General features: G+C 41.6%; 2 protein-coding genes across 16 annotated transcripts in view; both read right to left on the bottom strand.

The window, feature by feature from the left end:
* Positions 1–5,104, bottom strand: part of LOC118394151 (protein ENTREP2) — a 141,601-nt gene extending 136,497 nt beyond the window's left edge. Inside the window, exon 1 of the mRNA XM_052462151.1 lies at positions 4,305–5,104. Within this exon, the coding sequence (XP_052318111.1) occupies positions 4,305–4,529 (225 nt within the window). The 5' untranslated portion in view covers positions 4,530–5,104. The remainder of the gene's footprint in view (positions 1–4,304) is intronic.
* Positions 5,105–5,850: 746 nt separating this feature from the next.
* tjp1a (tight junction protein 1a) overlaps positions 5,851–20,069 on the bottom strand; it is a 161,409-nt gene continuing 147,190 nt past the window's right edge. For 10 of the 15 annotated variants that reach the window (XM_052462138.1, XM_052462135.1, XM_052462144.1 and 7 more), the window contains 6 exons: positions 16,604–16,822; positions 14,168–14,277; positions 13,657–14,044; positions 13,119–13,336; positions 9,483–9,626; positions 5,851–7,726 (listed from right to left, as the gene is read on the bottom strand). In XM_052462138.1, coding sequence (XP_052318098.1) covers positions 7,632–7,726; positions 9,483–9,626; positions 13,119–13,336; positions 13,657–14,044; positions 14,168–14,277; positions 16,604–16,822 — 1,174 coding nt within the window. In that variant the 3' untranslated portion in view covers positions 5,851–7,631. The remainder of the gene's footprint in view (positions 7,727–9,482; positions 9,627–13,118; positions 13,337–13,656; positions 14,045–14,167; positions 14,278–16,603; positions 16,823–20,069) is intronic. The other 5 variants (XM_052462142.1, XM_052462149.1, XM_052462143.1 and 2 more) reach the window with 3 other exon arrangements.

Raw genomic sequence — 20,069 nt, 5'->3', positions numbered from 1 at the left:
CCAGAAGTGTTCTATATGCACAAAAAGCTTATTTCTCTAAAATGTTGTGCACAAATTTGTTTAAATCCCAGTTAGTGAGCATTTCTCCTTTGCCATGATAATCCATCCACTTGACAGGTGTGGCATATCAAGAAGCTGATTAAACAACATGATCATTGTACAGGTGCACCTTGTGCTGGGGACAATAAAAGGCCATTCTAAATTGTGCATTTGTGTCACACAACACAAAGCCACTTGATGTCTCAAGTTTTAAGGGAGCATGCAATTGTCATGCTGACTGCAGGAATGTCCACCAGAGTTGTTGCCAGATAATATTATGTTAATTTCACCACCATTAGCCACCTACAACTAATTTAGCAGTACGTCAAACCGGACTCACAAATGCAAACCACGTGCAACCACACCAGCCCAGGACCTCCACATCTGAATTCTGCATCGTCTGAGACCAGCCACCCGGACAGCTGATGAAACAGAGGAATTTTTCTGTCTGTAATAAAACCCTTTTGTGGGTAAAAAATCATTCTGATTGGCTGGGCTTGGCTTGGCTCCCCAGTGGGTGGGCCTGGCTCCCAAGTTGGCGGGCCTCTGCCCTCCCAGACCCACCTATGGCTACGCCCCTAAACAGGCATGTGGAATCCATAGATTAGGGCCTAATGAATTTATTTCAATTGACTGTTTTCCTTACATGAACTGTAACTCAAAATAATCGTTGAAATTGTTGCATGTTGGGTTTATATGTGTTCAGCATGCATACACTACATGGCTAAAAGTATGTGGACACTTGCTCGTCGAAAATCTCATTCCAAAATCATGGGCATTAATGTGGAGTTGGTCCCCCCTTTGATACTATAACAACCTTCAATCTTCTGGGAAGGTGTTCCACTAGATGTTAGGTGTTCCATTCAGCCACAAGAGCATTAGTGAGGTCGGGCACTGATTTTGGGCGATTAGGCCTGGCTTGCATTCGGCTTTCCAATTCATTAGAAAGATGTTCGATTGAGTTAAGGTCAGGGCTCTATGCAGGCCAGTCAAGTTCTTCCATGCGATCTCGACAAACTATTTCTGTATGGACCTCGATTTGTGCACGGGGGCATTGCATGCTGAAACAGGAAAGGGCTTTCCCCAAACTGTTGCCACAAAGTTGGAAGCACAGAATCATCTAGAATGTAATTCTATCTGTAGCGTTAAGATTTCCCTTCACTGGAACTAAGCGGCTAGCCCGAACCATAAAAAACAGCCCCAGACCATTATTCCTCCTCCACCAAGCTTTACAGTTTGGCAGGGAGCGTTCTCCTGGCATCCGCCAAACACAGATTTGTCTGTCGGACTGCCAGATAGTGTAGCGTGATTCATCACTCCAGAGAATGCGTTTCCACTGCCCCAGAGTCCAATGGCGGCGAGCTTTACACCACTCCAGTCGACGCTTGGCATTGCACATGGTGATCTTAGGCTTGTGTGCGGCTGCTCGGCCACGGAAACCCATTTCATGAAAGTCCCGACAATCAGTTTGGAACTCGGAAGTGAGTGTTGCATCCGAGAGTTGGCGATTTTTACGCCCTTCAGCACTCTGTGGTCCCGTTCTGTGAGCTTGTGTGGCCTACCACTTCACGGCTGAGCCGACATTTCCACTTCACAATAACAGCACTTACAGTTGACCAGGCCAGCTCTAACAGGGCAGAAATTTGACGAACTGACTTGTTGGAAAGGTGGCATCCTATGCTGGCATGTTGAAAGTCGCTTCAGTATGGGCCGTTATACTTTGTTTATATTTGTTTATGAAGATTTAATGGCTGTGTGCTAGATTTTATACACCCGTTAGCAACGGGTGTGGCTGAAATAACCGAATGCACTAATTTGAAGGGGAGTTCACAAACTTTTGCCGTGTAGTGTACATATATGTTGAGTGAGTGAATCCCAGGAATTGATCTCCTGGAGCATAGCCCGACCCGTGAACTTTCACCCCAAGGTTGCTTATCTCCGACAACACACAAACAAGCACACACATACACATCCCCTGTGACAGAGACCACCATCACCCTCTATACACTGCCTCAATTATCCCTCTATAATTAATGGAACTACCTCCCAGCTTAATGCACTGGCTGGATCTCTGGCAGGAAATCAAGGAAGAGTGCCTTCATAAATATTTAGAGAAACTGCAATTCAATTTTCAGGCGCAGAAAACAATGTCCCACTAAGACAATCTTTACAGTACACAATGAAAGCGAGAAGTTGCTTGAAAGTGCATTTCTTGCTCATTGAACATAGAGCCCCGTACAGTGTGTGTGTGTGTGCATCCGTGCATGTGTGTGTGTGAGAGAATGAGAGAGAAATTACTTTTAACACAAATTGACAGGGAAATATATTGATAAGACCACTCTCTCCACAGGGACTCTCTTCACAGGAAAAGTTAGACAAATATGACCAGCACCACATGGGGACGGTGCCTGTACCAAGAACAGCCCCCATCACTGATGGCCCAGCTGCAAGCTATGATCCTCTAACCTACAGACTTCAGTAGAACTTAGACTGGTCTCATAGACTAAACGTAACATAGTAAACAAAGATCTGCACACGTTTAACCCTATCACCACAGTTATAGATCTACAGCAAGTAGGCCTCACTGCATGCTTTTCATGATCAGTAAATACCAATTGGTCATGTAATTTCAGATACGTGAGGGTAGCCTCACAATATCTCTAAATATTTGCCACAATTAATTGGATATTTGAGTGATATAAAACAAAAGTGAACTTTACCTGACAAGTATGAGTGGTTTAGGTTAATTCCCATCCTTTGTGGGGTCTGCCTGTCAAGCAGCCGAAGGGCGCATTTGCCGAAGTAACGTTACTGTTTACTTTGCAAGCTACCAGTAGAAACTTTGTACAGTTGGCTAAACAGTGGTAAGTAGACCTCAATATATTTTTTTCTTCAACCAACGTAGACTTACGTAGTGAAGTTAGCTAACATTATCCCATTTCAACATAGTTTTTAAATAGTGTTTAATCACAATTACTGCTGGCAGACATGATAGGCTACATTGATTGATGGACCGTGTCAAATTGGCTAGCTAGCTAATAAAAGATCACATGAATATGGCTAGTTAACAAGTTAACTTTCAGAGGATAAATTAGATTGCTATGTCCAAATATTGTTTGATTTGCTTGCAATCTATAGTGGTGATGACAGTAGTCAGACTGACAACTTTACCAGGACAATGTCAATCTCTTTCCAAAAGCCTAATCTCTGATGAAGAAAGCTAAATGACACATGTTGTTTGTTCTAGCTAGCTAGCTACATGACAAGTTTTATCTAAATTATATCATCAACTGATTTCAGCCAGTGTATGGCGGTGGATTGACTGCATTGTTTGAAAGGAATGTTGGAATATTGGCAGTTAATTTGAATTGAATCATTCCTCTAAAACTAGCTGGCTAGCTCGCTAACAAACATACAGTGCAGATAAATTATTCAAATTCATGATTTAGACGATATCTTATTACAGTTCTGGCAAAACCGTGGTTGACCAACTCCCTGATCAAAATGGCTGACTTTCATCCCATAATAAGAAGGTTCATGTCCATTCTAGTATTCTAATTCCTAATTCTATGTTCGTAACATTTCATACGAAATCACACAAATTAATACATACCATCCCAAACAACATTTCATACTAATTTCAGTGTCCTGGAATTTAAATTACTATGTTACGTCTCCCCTGAGTCAAGGTTGCAAAGCCAGTAGCCTGTATGTGAGACTCCCATCCATAAACAAGATGAGAGCCAAAATAGCACTGAGTTCTAGCTGAGAGAAATCCTTCACACCGTGCCCCAAACATGCATGAGTATTTATTTTGAGCAATACAATTACAAACAAATTGCAACAAGGTGACACAAAAAAAAAACGAATTAATCTTACCTAAATGAGAGTAGATATTTCACAACGATAGGCCATCTGTAGGCTTATGTCACAATAGGCTACTGTAGCCTATACAACACAATGCCAAATGAAAGCGTTTAAAAGCACTGTTCAGTTGGTGACAGTCAATCAACGAAATAATTCATGGCATTAATGTTGATTTTACAACGTCTGCATAATTTACAATAAAACACGTGTTGTCCCAACCGGACATGCTTACCAGGTGTGAGCACGTTCCAGATCTGTTTCCCGCGAAATGGGTCAATTTATAAATAACAATAAACAGTGAGCCACAAAACACACACACACACACACACACACACACACACACACACATAAACTCACATGTTGGATGAATATTAATACTTAATTAACGAAATACTTACAGAGAAACCTGCCCAAAATGGACACGAATGTCTGACCCTTGGTGAGGTAGTGAGGGCCAGAGCAGCAAAACTGACTGCCAAAATCAGACTTCCCAAAACCATCTGAGAAACTCCGAGAGAAAGCATGATCCGAGTCCGAGTCCGAAACTCTCTGAGTCTGGAGAGACTACGGGACAGGGACGCAGGGCTGAGCGAACGACCTCGGGGCATTGCTTGGACTGGCATTGTCACGAAGAAAACAGAGTGTATGTATCAGCTATTGAAAACAATGGGTTAAGCTATTTCCATCAGCATCCAAAAGTGGCACCTAACAGCAAAGCAAGTAACCGATGTCCAAACGTTAAGCTTGATAAGCAACGGTGTCCAAAAAGCAAATAACATCAGTCCTACGAAATGTTTCCTTTGAAAGTCTCCATTAAATTGCTTAATTATCCCAAGATGCAGATGCGTAATTGTCGGTTATTCTGAAGGCTACAACAGTGTGATGGATGAGATGCGCAGTGACTTTCTTGTGCTGCTACCCAAATCGATTTCGCAAAAACACAGGATAACGCGCTATTGGCTAAGGTAACCGGGTTCGAGGAAAAGCTTGAGAAATGGTCCATCAAATCATATGCTCCCTTATTTTCACTGCTACATGATACATTTTAAAGACCTCAGCAAGTATAAACGTATAGCTGAAATGACACGGGAATAGTGTCGCCCTTTAACGTAGTATTCTAGTATTCCGCTGTCAAACGCGCGGCAGGGTACCATGCACAGAGAGCGTGGCCGTGGGTATGATGTTTCACACAGGCGCAGGGTTTTCACAGACCGCAAACTACCCGCGGCGGCAGGAGGAGATGCAGCTAGCGTGTTTGGGGCAATCAATACTACGACGGTGCCACTTCGCTTCCCCAAAATAGCCTTATGCGATTGCGTCTACAAATAATTAGACTATTATGAACACTAAAAAGATGACCATGCCCTTATCATTTGTGAAGCCATGCACTTATCCTTTGAGATGTCTATGAATTGTCTGAATTCAAATTCATACATTTCTTCAAATTATTGCCTCCAACCAAATGTTTGAATGATCCATCTATAAATTATACAGACAAGCCTACGTTATTAGATTCACAAAGGCTGAGATCCATCAATTGAGATGAAGTACAATACACTTTTAGTACATTGGGAGTAAAAATATGCATTTGCCTTAAAACAAGTTGATACTCTCCATATTTGTAATGCTAACACAGTCCCTAATCTTTGAATAACAGCCTGCTGTGGTGCTGACCTTGCGGAGACAGCCACAGGGCTCTCGAGCACCATCTGCACCGGCCAAGCTGGTACTGCACTTAAATCATGCCGCAGTATCTAAAGAGAATAGAAATTCTACAGCAGCCACCCCCCCCCCTCCCTCAGCTCTGTTACTGACGAAGATCAAACTGTAGAAATCCAGTCTAAGCAGAAAACGAACATGATTACATATTTCACCTGAGAATCCTTTAAACTATTGGAATGGAATATTTGGCTCATAAAAATAAAAAAGATGAAACCCCAGAAAGACTTTACTTTAAAAATGTTTTTATTCATTAATACAGTGGTATACTTAAAATTGTGTCACAAAGGAGAAAAAAGTCAGCCACACGTGAAGAGCTAATACCCAATTGAAGCTGTGTTATCATATATAAAGAAAATAGTACTGGTGTGCCGTAATATATGGTCTATTAGTACAAAAATACATTTCAGGGCACAAAATAATACAGCATCCAGTATCACAAATAAATGAGGGAGACAGAGCACACCCTTTTAAAGAACAGTTTTGAAAAGTTGTTTAACACAAGCACTTTCCTCTTTTGCAAATAACCATAAAAAGATTGTGTGACAATTATTATTTATATGTAGTGTGAATATATTGGTAGAAAATGTGGATTTTATTACTGCTAATAGTTACAAGTTCCAAGGCTCAAGGGTATAACCAGATTAGAAAGTAAACCATGGTCAATTCATTCATTTTTTAAAACAGTTTTCTCTAAGTTTTATACAAAATAACAAAGACATACAAAAGTTCATTTACAAACCAAGAACCAAGGCCATATGCTAACTTTATTTACAGCCACTTGTCTTTTTGTCCTGTTTTTCTTTTTCTTCTGAAGTCATATTCATAGCAGATAAAGAATACCTTTATTCGCTTCAATTGTTCTTGTGCGCTAAACCCAAGTTCATTTATACAGTGGGTTGACAAAATGGCAAGAGAACTTCATTTGTCCATAATTTATCATCATAACTTAGAAGAACCCAGAGGTTTTTACTGAAAAAGTGAATAATATGCAGATAAGGCATCACTGCTTGTTAATGTAAGAGGGTTTTAACATGGTGAGGGAGAACTGAGCAGGCTTCTGGACCTGAGTCATAGCACATGCATAGATCTTGATACAGCAGGAGTAGAATTCTGGTAGTCAATACAAAGTGAATCCAAGGTCAGTTTTACAGAAAGAAAGAAAAAAGGAAAGGAAGGAAGAGCCATTCTAGTCACAGGATGAACATGTTCGAGGCATTGAGTTGGGCTTTAAATCCACCTCAAAGTATTCCACCTTCATCTTCATTTTCTCTTCTGCGGATGCTTGCCTACTTCACTATCACCATAATCATTACCACGGAGCCATACATTTAGAAAATGTGGCTCTGCATTGACATCATCACTTTACTGCCCACCTCCCTGGCACCGAATTTCAAAACCATCACAAATCTGTCAATGTGGAAAAAACATGACCGTCAAGTCAACTAATTCAAACGGTGACAAAAAAGGTTGAATTCTGATTCTTGAATTCTGATTTCTAGAATTGAATTTAAAATTATATTTATACCATATACTATATATACTGTATGCATATATAGTATAAATACAACTACATATATGTCCATCTACTTCAAAAGTAAAAACCTCAAACCATTTTCCTGTTATGTAACACTTAAAAGTAAAAACTTTGCGTATAATGTGATGAGTTACTCAGTGGCACAGGGCATGCATTCCATCACTGGTTAAATCGTTATGTGTTTTGTATTTTCTTCAAGACCTCAGAAAGAGTTAAAGGACAGCACATAGGGGCAACTTCAGTCTCCTTCCATCTTCCATGGGCACAGTAAACAACACTGGAGCACTGGGTGTAAATACATCATTGTGTATGGTCCACCCCTGGAGAAATGGTGTGTGTGTGTGTGTGTGTGTGTGTGTGTGTGTGTGTGTGTGTGTGTGTGTGTGTGTGTGTATGTATGTATGTATGTATGTATTATCCATCCTTTCTCATGGTTTCACATTCAGTAACAGGCCAGCTGTTGCACTCTTCAGAAGTGGTCGATGAGCACAGACACACAGTTGGCTCCCACCAGGTAGTTGGGGTCTCCAGGGAGAGACTGATTCTGCCAACTCTTGGGATCACCTGAGGGGGAGAGAGAGAAGGAACATGGTAATGATAACAGGTGGAGAAAGGGTATAAGGTTCATAATACATAATGCACTTCTTGCTAAACTGACAACCAGAAAGCTCCAAAAACTAAACTAAAACACCCTCTGTTCCATTAAAGCCATATATACACATGCTGTTTTTGGTAAGATGTAGTTTGACAGAAGTAAACTTCACATTACATTGCTAAAACCACTCTTGATTTCAAATTATAGCTCTTAAGGATAGAGTATGTACTGGCAGCGACTGTAATTTGCGATTAATGGCCCAAGCCCAGGCCTTGAGCCAAGAGTATTGCCTCCACAGAAGAACACATTTCAATAATTGTTTTAAAAAATGGCTTTAGACTCAAAACGGTTTCTTCCAAACCACAATGCAGTTGCATTTTAAAGCACCGTTATTTCAGATAATTGCTTTCATTCCCTCGGGGCCATGTGAGTAAAGTGAGTTATATGAGATCTTCAGATCAAAGTACTGAACAATTTCAGGCTTTTAGCATGCTTTGTTGTTCTGATAGGACATCACAAGTGAGGATAATGCACCCTAATCATTAAAGTGTAATTACGCCTAAATATCAAAGGGATTTTAGCAATGACAGGTCCTAACAGATAGGATCCATATGAGGACCAAGAGGTGTTTAACTGATTTTACTCAGATCAATTGTCAATGACTCCGATTATTTGTTAGAGGTTCACAATCAGTCAGTGCAGCAGGAGGAATGTTCACTGTGAAACTCATAATGACATCAGTACATTAATGTAATGTTTTGTCAGAAGCAAACTGATCATGTGTGGTTTGGATTGAATCTCCCCTGTCTGTGAGCAGACTTCTTTCAGAACCATTCCAAACCAAGACCATTAAGCCACACACTATGCTGCTTCCTTACTGGAAACTCCCATTGGGCCTGGGCAGCTCAGCACCCAACTAGAAAGGAGTCAGACTCAGTGAGGAGCAAGACACAAGTAGAGCCTAAATGAAGCTAAAGGGCCTTGTTTTACAATAAGAGGATTAGAACACAGCCCTACAAACAAACAAGCCAACGAGGCAGCAGTAGGATAATTTAGCCCTTCATGTCCAATTCTAGCTGAGAGTAATTAGTAGCTAATCCACGGCTGTGCCAAGTTTACCATTAAGACATATAGAGAGGAGCGGAGGGAGAGCAAAGAGTTGACTCGGTTCTGTTCTGATGCTGTCAGACAGATCTCAGATCCAACCCACAGGCTGTTCTCACATACACAACATCTGTTAGTACTGAGGGAGCAATGCGTCTGTCTCTGATAGGGTCCTCTTTCAAATTTAAGAGGACCGCTGACCGCTGTGTTTCAGGATAGACGTTTGGGTGGCTATGTGAGAAAAAAAATCACTTGTGGGAAAAGAATGTGGAATGATTCACTACAACAAAAGACTTTACTAATCTTATCAACACAAAACTGATCGGCGGGATGCATGTCCAATGGAACCATATCAATGTCAAACAGATGACATACACACTAAGTGGAGAAAAGAACGGAAAGAAAGATGTTTCAGCATGAAAAAGCAATGACAAGAAGATCTTTGATCTGAAGACCACATCAAATAAATAAAGATCAGTGGAGGAATGAGTGAGTGAACAAACCGAAACACCAAATAAACAAAACCATCAAAATCATACAAAGTGACCCACAACCATATCAGTTTGTCACAAAGCCAACCCAAAGCCCCGACCCCAAAAGGACAGAGAGAGGACAGCGTACCCGACGAGGAGTCGGAGGATTTTAGAGCAAAAGACCAACCATCTGGGGTCATAGACGCACAGTGAGGTAAACGCAGTTCCACAGGCTTCAGGAACTTGAGGCCGTGAGGGCCACACATCACCAGCGGGCTGAGCAGGGTCTCTCCTTGAAACAGATACACACCACAGGGTTAAAGGCTAATACACATACATGTACACACAGCGTTCCTAAGATCACTGAAGCTGTTGGGCTCCTTAGTGGGTTTAAACAGACACGGTGAACATAAGACAATGAGAACCATTAAAGACCAAAGGAAAATATACATATCCTAGAAAAATGTAAAGAGAGAAGACGACAGAAGAGAGAGATGATAAATTATCTGTGAAAACAACATTATCTCACGAATACATTTGGATAGTAAAATAACCCCACTGCGGACTGATACATTATATACAGCGCCTATCATAAGTATTCACCCCCTTGGGTTTCTTCACATTTTATTGTGTTACAAAGCGGGATTTAAATGGATTTAATTGTCATTTTTATTTGTCAAAGATCTACAAAAAAAAAACTCTGTCAAAGTGGGAAATTGTTTTTATTTTTTTGATTAATGAAAAATAAAACACTAATTAATATACCTTGATTAGATAAGTATTCACCTCCGAGTCAATACTTGTTAGAAACACCTTTGGCAGTGATTACAGCGGTGAGTCTTCTTGGGTAAATCCCTGAGAGCTTTGCACACCTGGATTGCGCAATATTTGACCATAATTATTTTCAAAATTCTCAAGCTTTGTCAAGGTGTTGAGGATCATGTCTAGACAGCAGTTTTCAAGTCGTGTCAAAGATTTCCAAGCAGATTTAAGTCAAAACTAACTTGGCCACTCAGGAACATTCACTGCCTTCTTGGTAAGCAACTGCAGTGTAGATTTGGCCTTGTGTTGTAGGTTATTGTCTGGCTGACAAGTGAATTCATCTCCCAGTATCTGGTGTAAAGCAGACTGAAGCAGGTTTACCTCTAGGATTTTGCCTGTGCTTAGCGACATCACTTTTTTTTTTATCCTGAAAAACTCTCCAGTCTTTGCCGATGTCAAGCATACCCATACCCTGATGCAACAATGCTTGAAAATAAGGAAGCATTTACTCTGATGTGTTGCGTTGGATTTACCACAAACATAAGGCTTTGCATTTAGGCCAAAAAGTTTATTCCTTTGCCATGTTTTTTTGTTGTTGCAGTATTACTTTAGTCCCTTGTTGCATGTTTTTTAATATTTTTTATTCTGTATATTTGTATTGTTAATTTCACTCTGTCATTTAGGTAATTATTGTGGAGTCACTACAATCTTGTTGATCCATCCTCAGTTCTCCTATCACAGCCATTGTAGCTGTTTTAAAATAACCAATAGACTCATGGTGACATCCATGAGCAGTTTCCTAGATCCATCTTTGATGTGTCTGGGTGGTTTAATACATCATCCACAGCATAATTATTAGCTTGACCATCCTTAAAGAGACATTCAATGTCTAATTTGATATTGTTACCCATCTATCAATCACTGCCCTTTTTATGAAGCTTTCGAAAAGCTCCCTGGTCTTTGTAGTTGAATCTGTGATTGAAATTCAATACTTTACTAAAAGACCTTACAGATGTTGTACAGTTGAAGTCGGAAGTTTACATACACCTAAGTTGGAGTCATTAAAACTCATTTTTCAACCACGCCACAAATTTCTTGTTAACAAACTATAGTTTTGGCAAGTCAGTTAGGACATCTACTTTGTGCATGACACAAGTAATTTTCCCAACAATTGTTTACAGATTAATTCACTTATAATTCACTGTATTACAATTCCAGTGGGTCAGAAGTTTACATACCCTAAGTTGACTGTGCCTTCCAGAAAATTATGTCATGGCTTTAGAAGCTTCCGATAGGCTAATTGACATCATTTGAGTCAATTGGAGGTGTACCTGTGGATGTATTTCAAGGCCTGGGGACATCATGGGAAAATCAAAAGAAATCAGCCAAGACCTCAGAAAAAAAATTGTAGACCTCCACAAGTCTGGTTCATCCTTGGGAAAAATTTCCATATGCCTGAAGGTACCACGCTCATCTGTACAAACAATAGTATGCAAGTATAAACACCATGGGACCACGCAGCTATCATACCGCTCAGGAAGGAGATGCGTTCTGTCTCCTAGAGATGAACGTACTTTGGTGAGAAAAGTGCAAATCAATCCCAGAACAGCAGCAAAGGACCTTATATCCACAGTAAAACGAGTCCTATATCGACATAGCCTGAGAGGCCACTCAGCATGGAAGAAGTTACTGCTCCAAAACTGCCATAAAAAAAGGGGACTACGGTTTGCAACTGCACATGGGGACAACGACTGGAGAAATGTCCTCTGGTCTGACGAAACAAAAATAGAACTGTTTGGCAATAATGACCATTGTTATATTTGGAGGAAAAGGGGGGATGCTTGCAAGCCGAAGAACACCATCCCAACCGTAAAGCAATGGGGGTGGCAGCATCATGTTGTGGGGGTGCTTTGCTGCAGGAGGAACTGGTGCACTTCACAAAATAGATGTCATCATGAGGCAGGAAAATTATGTGGATATATTGAAGCAACATCTCAAGACATCAGTCAGGAAGTTAAAGCTTGGTCGCAAATGGGTCTTCCAAATGGACAATGACCCCAAGCATACTTGCAAAGTTGTGGCAGAATTGCTTAAGGACAACAAAGTCAAGGTATTGGAGTGGCCATCACAAAGCCCTGAGCTCAATCTCAACGAACATTTGTGGGCAGATCTGAAAAAGCGTGTGCGAGCAAGGAGGACTACGAACATGACTCAGTTACACAAGCTCTCTCAGGAGGAATGGGAGGAAAATTCACCCAACTTATTGTGGGAAGCATGTGAAAGGCTACCCGAAACATTTGACCCAATTCAAACAATTTAAAGGAAATGCTACCAAACACTAATTGAGTGCATGTAACCTTCTGACCCACTGGGAATGTGATGAAAGAAATTGAAAAAAGCTGAAATTAATCAATCATTCTCTCTACTGTTATTCTGACATTTCACATTCTTAAAATAAAGTGGAGAGCCTAACTGACCTAAGACAGGACATTTTTACTAGAATTAAATGTCAGGAATTGTGAAAAACTGAGTTTGAATGTATTTGGCTAAGGTGTATGAAAAACATTCAACTTCAATTGTATATATGGGGCAAAGAGGAAATGGTAGTCATTAAAAAATCATGTCAGCACATATTATAGTCCATGCAAGTGATTATATGATTTGTTAAGCAGTATTTTACTCCTGAATTAATTTAAGCTTGCTATAACAAAGGGGGTAAATACTTATTAAATTACTATATTTTTGTTATTCATTTGTAAAAAAAACTGTAGAATTTTCTTTTCACTTTGACATTATGGAGTATTTTGTGTAGATCAATGACAAAATAAAATTGTAACGCAACAAAATGTGAAGAAAATCCAAGCGGGGTGAATACATCTAATACCCACTTTAAAGCTAGCAATTAAGGTAGCTAAAAACACTTAAAACTGAGGAATAGAATATCTTCAGACTGAAATAATGCTTGGCAAAAGACCCCATGTGAAATCTTCTAACTCCTGTGTACCATGAACCCATGTCTGACCTTTCTCCTTGTCCAAGGGGGGCAGGATGCTGTTGTCCCGGCAGACTTTGAAGTAGATCTCCTGTTCTACGCCCTCGGGGATGGCCCCCTGTGGGATGATGATGCTGACACCCGTCTCGATGGAGCTCAGCACCCCTCCATTACAGTTGAAGACCCCCCGGGCCGTGGCCACCACCGTGTGACCTTCATCCTCATCATCATCCTCCAGAGCACTGGGGCTACAGGGGGAGAGAGTTGTCAGTCAGATACCGGAACATGGAGCCAGTTAGAGCCCGCCTCTGAAACATTTGTGACAACTTCTGGACGGACAAAGGCATTGGTATCATTCAATGTGTAAACTATAGAACTGTAAGAAACATGACCATGTAACTTTCTTTTCTCTAACCATGCACAGAAACACTCCTCACTCCTGGTGTGTTACTTCCATAATACATGAAGCGAGGTGATAACACTATAATCTACATATTATAACTGAACCCAGTATAGTTCAGCCAGTGGGTAGGATGCCCCTCTAGGGGGTGATGTTGAATCCTCTCACCTGACAGGGATGGCCTTGGGCACAGCGTTGATGTTGTTGTGCTGGTACTTGGACCTGTTGTCCATGGTGCGTGTGAAGGTGTCCATGCCAGAGTCCAGGTCTGTAGGCTGGGGGGAGATCTGGGGCTTGGCTGGGGCTGTGCTGTTGGCTGGGGCCTTGATGGCTGGGGTCAGGTCTGTTTTGTTGTTGGGCAACAGGTTGTGGTTGAACTTGGGGCTGTCAAACTTCCTCTCGAAGGGCTTGGCGGAGTTGGTGTAGGGCTTGGGGACGTAGCGGTTGTAGCTAGTATTGGCCGGGGCCTTGGGCTGGTCCTTCATTGCCATACCGTTCACTGGAGACTTCTCAGGGTAACTCTTCTGGGGCAGGTAGTTGGTCGTGACTGTGTCTGCTTTGGGAGAGTCATGGGGATCTGGTAAGTGAGTCAGTGTGTGTGTGTGTGTGTATTATATTTATAGATGAAAATACCGCATGTAGAACTAGACTAGTGTGTGTCCTACACTATAGTGCTTACCCTCAGATGAGGTGGGTTTGGGTAGTATGGCAGGTGGGGCAGCGGGGGTAACCTGGGGAACGGGTTCATATCTCCTCTCCACAGGACTGACCTTCTCCACTGACTCTGCCCTATAAAGAAAACACAAGAGCACATTCAACCAATGTCACAACGATGGCACAAACATTTGGGTTTAAGGTAAAGAATAATTCAGGCCAGGGTTATAATGTATCACAGTTTGTCACACCTACAAAACACACTTTAAAATATGCTTTCCACGACTAGTGCCCATAAAACCTTACAGTGCAATTGATCATTTTGTAGCAGTTACAAGTGAATGGTTTTGTTAATTAGGTAATTACAGAATGGGGCAAAAACCATGTAGACATGGCCCTACTAAAAATAAGTTTGTCAAAACAACACATAGGAGAATGGAGCACAGCAATACTGAAGCAAATAGCAATACTGGCGCATACAGTGCAGCTTTGACATCCAAAGTAGCCTGAATATCCCGAGGCAAGTTTTACAGTGGTAAACACCTTGTATGAACAATGAAACCTATTGTTGATAGTTGAAAGAACGAATAAGATAATACTGTGATGGTATCTTTCCCTTCCCACACTTAATCTTGTATCTTTGGCATGGTCTTTGACTGAAGCGGAGATTGCACACAGTGTGGTACATCAAAGTAACCCTTCTACTGCCGCCCAGGAGGATAACAAAAAAAACACAGCTTGCCTTCAAAACTTAGTTTTTCATTTGTCAGTATGGGCCAACCCCCAACTCTGTCCTTTCAACTAGAAGAGGACCATTTCCAAGGCAGGGTGAATCAATGTTCTGTTGGCGGCAGTGTGTGTTGCTGAGAGACATACCGTAGCCTAGCTTTAGACCCCAGGAGTAGTGTGTGTGTGTGTGTAGCCAAGATAAAAAGCTTTAGATCCCCATGAGGTTTCTGCCTGGTGAGTGTGCTGCAGGGGGAGAGTAAGATATATTGTGTTTCCCACCAGAGTTTGTGAGCGGAGCTTTCCAACCGCTCCGCTAAAAAACGCTCCTCTCTCAAAAGAAGAAAAATAATAATAAAATGCTGCTCCAAATTTGCTCCATTAATTAAAATCACAATTTAACCAACACCCATCGATTTTAGTGACAACCTGGACCTACCATTTGGGTTTAAAGTATTGAAACCCAAATGGGTCAGGAGTCAGACACGTAGCCAAAAATAAATTATGTAGGCTATATTATTTCAAGGTTGTAGCCTACAAAGAAATAAATGTTGAAACATTTGCGAGTGCGACACTAGGCTGTCAGAGGCGGCAGCGTAGCCTAGTGGTTAGAGCGTTGGACTAGTAACCGGAAGGTTGCGAGTTCAAACCCCCGAGCTGACAAGGTACAAATCTGTCGTTCTGCCCCTGAACAGGCAGTTAACCCACTGTTCCCAGGCCGTCATTGAAAATAAGAATATGTTCTTAACTGACTTGCCTGGTTAAATAAAGGTTAAAAAAAAAAAAAAAAAAAAAAGCGCTCAGCACTTAAAAAACATTTTGTTGTATTAAATCATTATAGTCTATATATTGCACATATAGGCTGTGATTTACTTAAAATTAGATACAAATTAAACCGATAAAATGCCTTATTAGGCTCCATCTACAGTGTCTTTGAATTTAATTGTTAGAAACATGAGTCTGTGGCTTCATGTGATGGTACCTGGAAAGCCTGGAGAGCAGACCAATAGCGGAGAGTACCCTCTCAGCGCCACTGGTGATGATAAACACCCCCCTAAACACTCTTGCCAGGCCAGGCAGGGATGCATAGTTTTTTTCTTTGTTTTTCCTGTTGGTAGGCCTAAAGGATTTTAGGTAAAATAACCCTATCAAAACAGAAAGATCCTTGGAAGAGGTAATATGCCAGGACTATTGGGTCAAAATCAATGATGGCCCATTGTATAGATAATAGAATGAAAATTAACTTAACCTTTTAGAGATCTGATCTTGAGTTTGTAAATACTTTGCTACAATGATACACTTAGCTAGTTACCCACCTCATTCCTTTCTGTTAGCATGTGCACGTAGTACGTACACCATCATGCTTTTGGGAAACCTGTCTTTTCAAATTCCACAATGATGATTTAGTTGTGGATACTACATCACTGCACTCCCTCTTGCTCTTGTTCCTCCTCATCTTTGTATGTCACCTTGATTTTTCACCTGTGTGTTTTATCAGTTTCTTTATGAAAACATTTAGCATACTATATGACAGTAGCTAAAGCAAGGGGCTACAGCAGCACACAAGTAGACAAAAAAATGCATGCTGGGCCGGGCATGCCCTGAGCTCATGAAGTGAGCGCTACTGGAGCGGGCTCCACTCCACTCCACTCCACTCACATACTCAGTCTCTCACTACAGTGATTTGATTTCCTACCACATATCCCAGAGAGAGTGACGCGTGGGAGTGAGTTACCTTGGGTAGTTGTATCCGGGATGTGCTTGTGGTTGAGCAGCAGGTTTGGTTACGATGACAGGTGTTGTCTGAGGAGGTGCCTTGCCTGCGTCCAAGCTGCGCCGGTCAAAGTAGGACAGCTGTTTCCTGTAGTACTCCTCGTCTTCATCTGGGTCATAGTGGTTAGAGCGCACTATGTCATCATCGGACACCTCTCGGGCCTTCTGAGGCTCAGGGACTCTGAGGAGAGAGAAAGAAGGGATGAGGCAATGTTGGGAGGTTAATTAAATACCAGATAAACCATACATAAAGAAATTCCTCTAAAATATATTGTGGGGCGTTTGTTTCGATCTCTAAATCACTACAATTTAGCATATAACAAATCAAACAGAACTACAATGAAAACATCAGTGCTTCAATGATAAACATGTGTACAGGACAGCCTCTGCAATACGCATACAGCATATTACTAAAAGAGTAAAAACGTCCAACTCTGCACATCAGTCAGTGTGCAGAGTTGGAAGGTAGTTTCTCTTAGTTTCCACCGAGTGGAGCTTCAAAATCAACAAACAGTAGCAGTGGTAGGCAGTGGCATTGTTTTACGGCAGTTAAACGCTTAACTTGCAAGCCCTACCCAACAGTGCAGTACTCATATAAAAAAGTAGAACTAATAAGAAAATACAAACAAAAAAACCACAAGAAATATGAGGGAGCTATATACAGGGTACATGCACAATGTGCAGGGATACTGGAGTACTTAAGGTAGATATGTACATGTAGACAGGGATTAGGACTGGTAGCAGGATAAATAATAATAATAGTAAGCAGTATGACAGCAGCATCAGTGGTGGTGAGTGTGTATTTCAGTGTTAATGTGAGTGTGCAAGTGTCATGTAAACAGGTCTGAAAAGTGACTGGTAGCAGGAATACATACTTATGGTAATATACATGTAAACAGGAGTGATAGTAGATCAGTAGAAGGATAAATAGATACAGTACATACTAATGGCAATCAATCAATTAACAGCAGTGTAGTAATACAGCTAATCAATAATTATCTTGCTCTCCAATGCACTGTAATTTAAAGTAACTGGCCAGTGAAACTCTAACTTCAAAATTAATATTCTGTTAACCTCTACGGATCGGTGTCCCTATACCGGGACGATTGTTGTTGACCTGCACTAATGTGACTAGAATGACGTTGTAAGTAACAGCAAACTTTCCAGGACATAGACATGTCTTATATGGTCAAAAAGCTTAAATTGTTGTAGCTATTACAGTGAAGAAATACCATGCTATTGTTTGAGAAGAGTGCACAACACCAAAAAACGTTTATCATGGCAACTGGTTTGATACATTCACCTCTGAAGGTAAATAATGTACTTACATTCAGTAATCTTGCTCTGATTTGTCCTCCTGAGGGTCCCAGAGATAAAATGTTGCATAGTTTTGTTTGATAAAATCATTTTTTATATTCAAATGTAGGAACTGGGTTCTACAGTTTGAATCCCTGCTGTCTTATATTCTCCTACATTCATTTCACATTTCTACAAACTTCAAAGTGTTTCCTTACAATGCCAAGTAGCATTGTAAGAATTTGTTCTTATTAACTGATTTGCCTAGTTAAATAATGGATTCAAGAAAATACATTTGCTGTATTAGAAGCTATTATTTGTATCATGATTGTCTTCAATATTTTATTTACACAAAGTTTGCAGATTTTCAATTCACTGTAATGGGATCCTGTTTTTGATAACAATGCCTGCAATTACCGCGGTCGGCCTTGAAACTCTGTGGCTTCAATGAGAGAGGGCAGTCGTTCTCCCCCGAGGTATGCCTACACCATTCCAACATAGAAAAACTGACTTTTACCATTTTTGGAAGGAAAACTATTTCACTCATATTGTAATTGTTAATTATAGGTCATATTGTATAGAAATTTGGAAACACGACGTTACTTTAAGCTTTAAAACGGCAAGGATCTCTCTCTGCCTCATGGAAAAATAGGTTGAATTGCTGGAAATTAGCTTGACAACTGACATTTTTTCTCTCCAATGCCAAGTAGCGAGCCTTTAAAATGTTCATCCCCACTTCCCAAGACTTGGTTCGCCCGGCCATGGTAAATCTCTATGTATGCGATTTTTATTTAACTCTAGTTGTGTTCTGAATTTGATAACACAAATGGTGGTCCCCAGACCAAAAACCTTATCAGAACCCATGGTTTAGGATTCTGGTGGTCTGAGCCTCGATGCAACTGTACCACCTGCAGGACAGGAGTATGGAGAACAGTTCTCAGACACACCCTGGAATGTACATCCCGGATGGCTGGGAGCTCACCCCCAGTGACGCACTGTGCTGTCCGCACCTCCCTATGTAGGGCTTTCGGGTCGAGGACGATGCAGTTGCCATACCAGACGATGATACAACCAGTCAGAATACTCTTGAAGGTTCAGCTGTAAAAGTTCCTAAGGATCGGAGGGGGCATGTCAAATCGTTTCAGTCTCCTGAGGAAGAAGAGGCACTACTGTGCCTTCTTCACAATTGTGCTCGTATGAGAGGACCATGTTAAGTCCTCAGTGATGTGGACACAGTAACTTGAAGCTCTTGACGTTCTCCACTGCAGCCCTGTCGATGAGGGTGTGCACCCTCCCGTTTCCTGTAGTCCGAGATCAGCTCGTTAGTCTTGCTGACGTTGAGGGAGAGGTTGTTGTCCTGGAAGTCTCTGACCTACTTTCTGTCTTCGCCATTGGTGATCAGGCCTACCGCCGCTGTGTCGTCAGCAAACTTGGAGTTGGAGTCGTGCGTGGTCAGTCGTGGGTGAACTGGAAGTACAGGAGGGGGCTAAGCACACACAGAGTGGGTCTGTGAGGAGCCCCCTTGTTGAGGGTCAGCAAGGTGGAGGTGTTGTTGCCTACTCTTACCACCTGGGGTCAACCATCAGGAAGTCCAGGATCCAGTTACAGAGGAAGGTGTTCAGTCCCAGGGTCCCGAGCTTGATGATGAACTTGGAGGGCACTATGGTGGGAGAGGGCAGTGTGGAGTGCAATTGATATCGCATCATCTATGGATCGGTTGGGGTGGTACGCAAATTGGAGTGGGTCTAGGGTGTTTGGGATGATGTTCATGTGTGCCATGACCAACCTTTCAAAGCACCTAATTATTACAGATGTGAGTGCTACAGGACGGGAGTCAATGTGGCAGGATGCCTTAAGAGTTTTTAGGAACAGGAATGATGGTAGTCAGCTTGAAACATGGGGATTACCGACTGGGAGAGGAGGAGAGGAGAGGTTGAATATGTCCTTGAAGAAGCCTGCCAGCTGGTCTGCACATGCCCCGAGGACACACCCTGGAATACCGTCTGGCCCTGCAGCCTTACGAGTGTTGACCCACTTAAAAAACGTTACTCATGTCAGCCTCAGAGAGAGATCACCCAGTCCTCCGGCTCCTCAGCGGGGGCCCCTCATGCTGAGCTCTGTGTTGTTTTAGT

The sequence above is a fragment of the Oncorhynchus keta genome, chromosome 14 (genome assembly GCF_023373465.1).
Source record: "Oncorhynchus keta strain PuntledgeMale-10-30-2019 chromosome 14, Oket_V2, whole genome shotgun sequence".
Taxonomy (NCBI): domain Eukaryota; kingdom Metazoa; phylum Chordata; class Actinopteri; order Salmoniformes; family Salmonidae; genus Oncorhynchus; species Oncorhynchus keta.
This window is presented reverse-complemented; position numbering and strand designations above follow the sequence as displayed.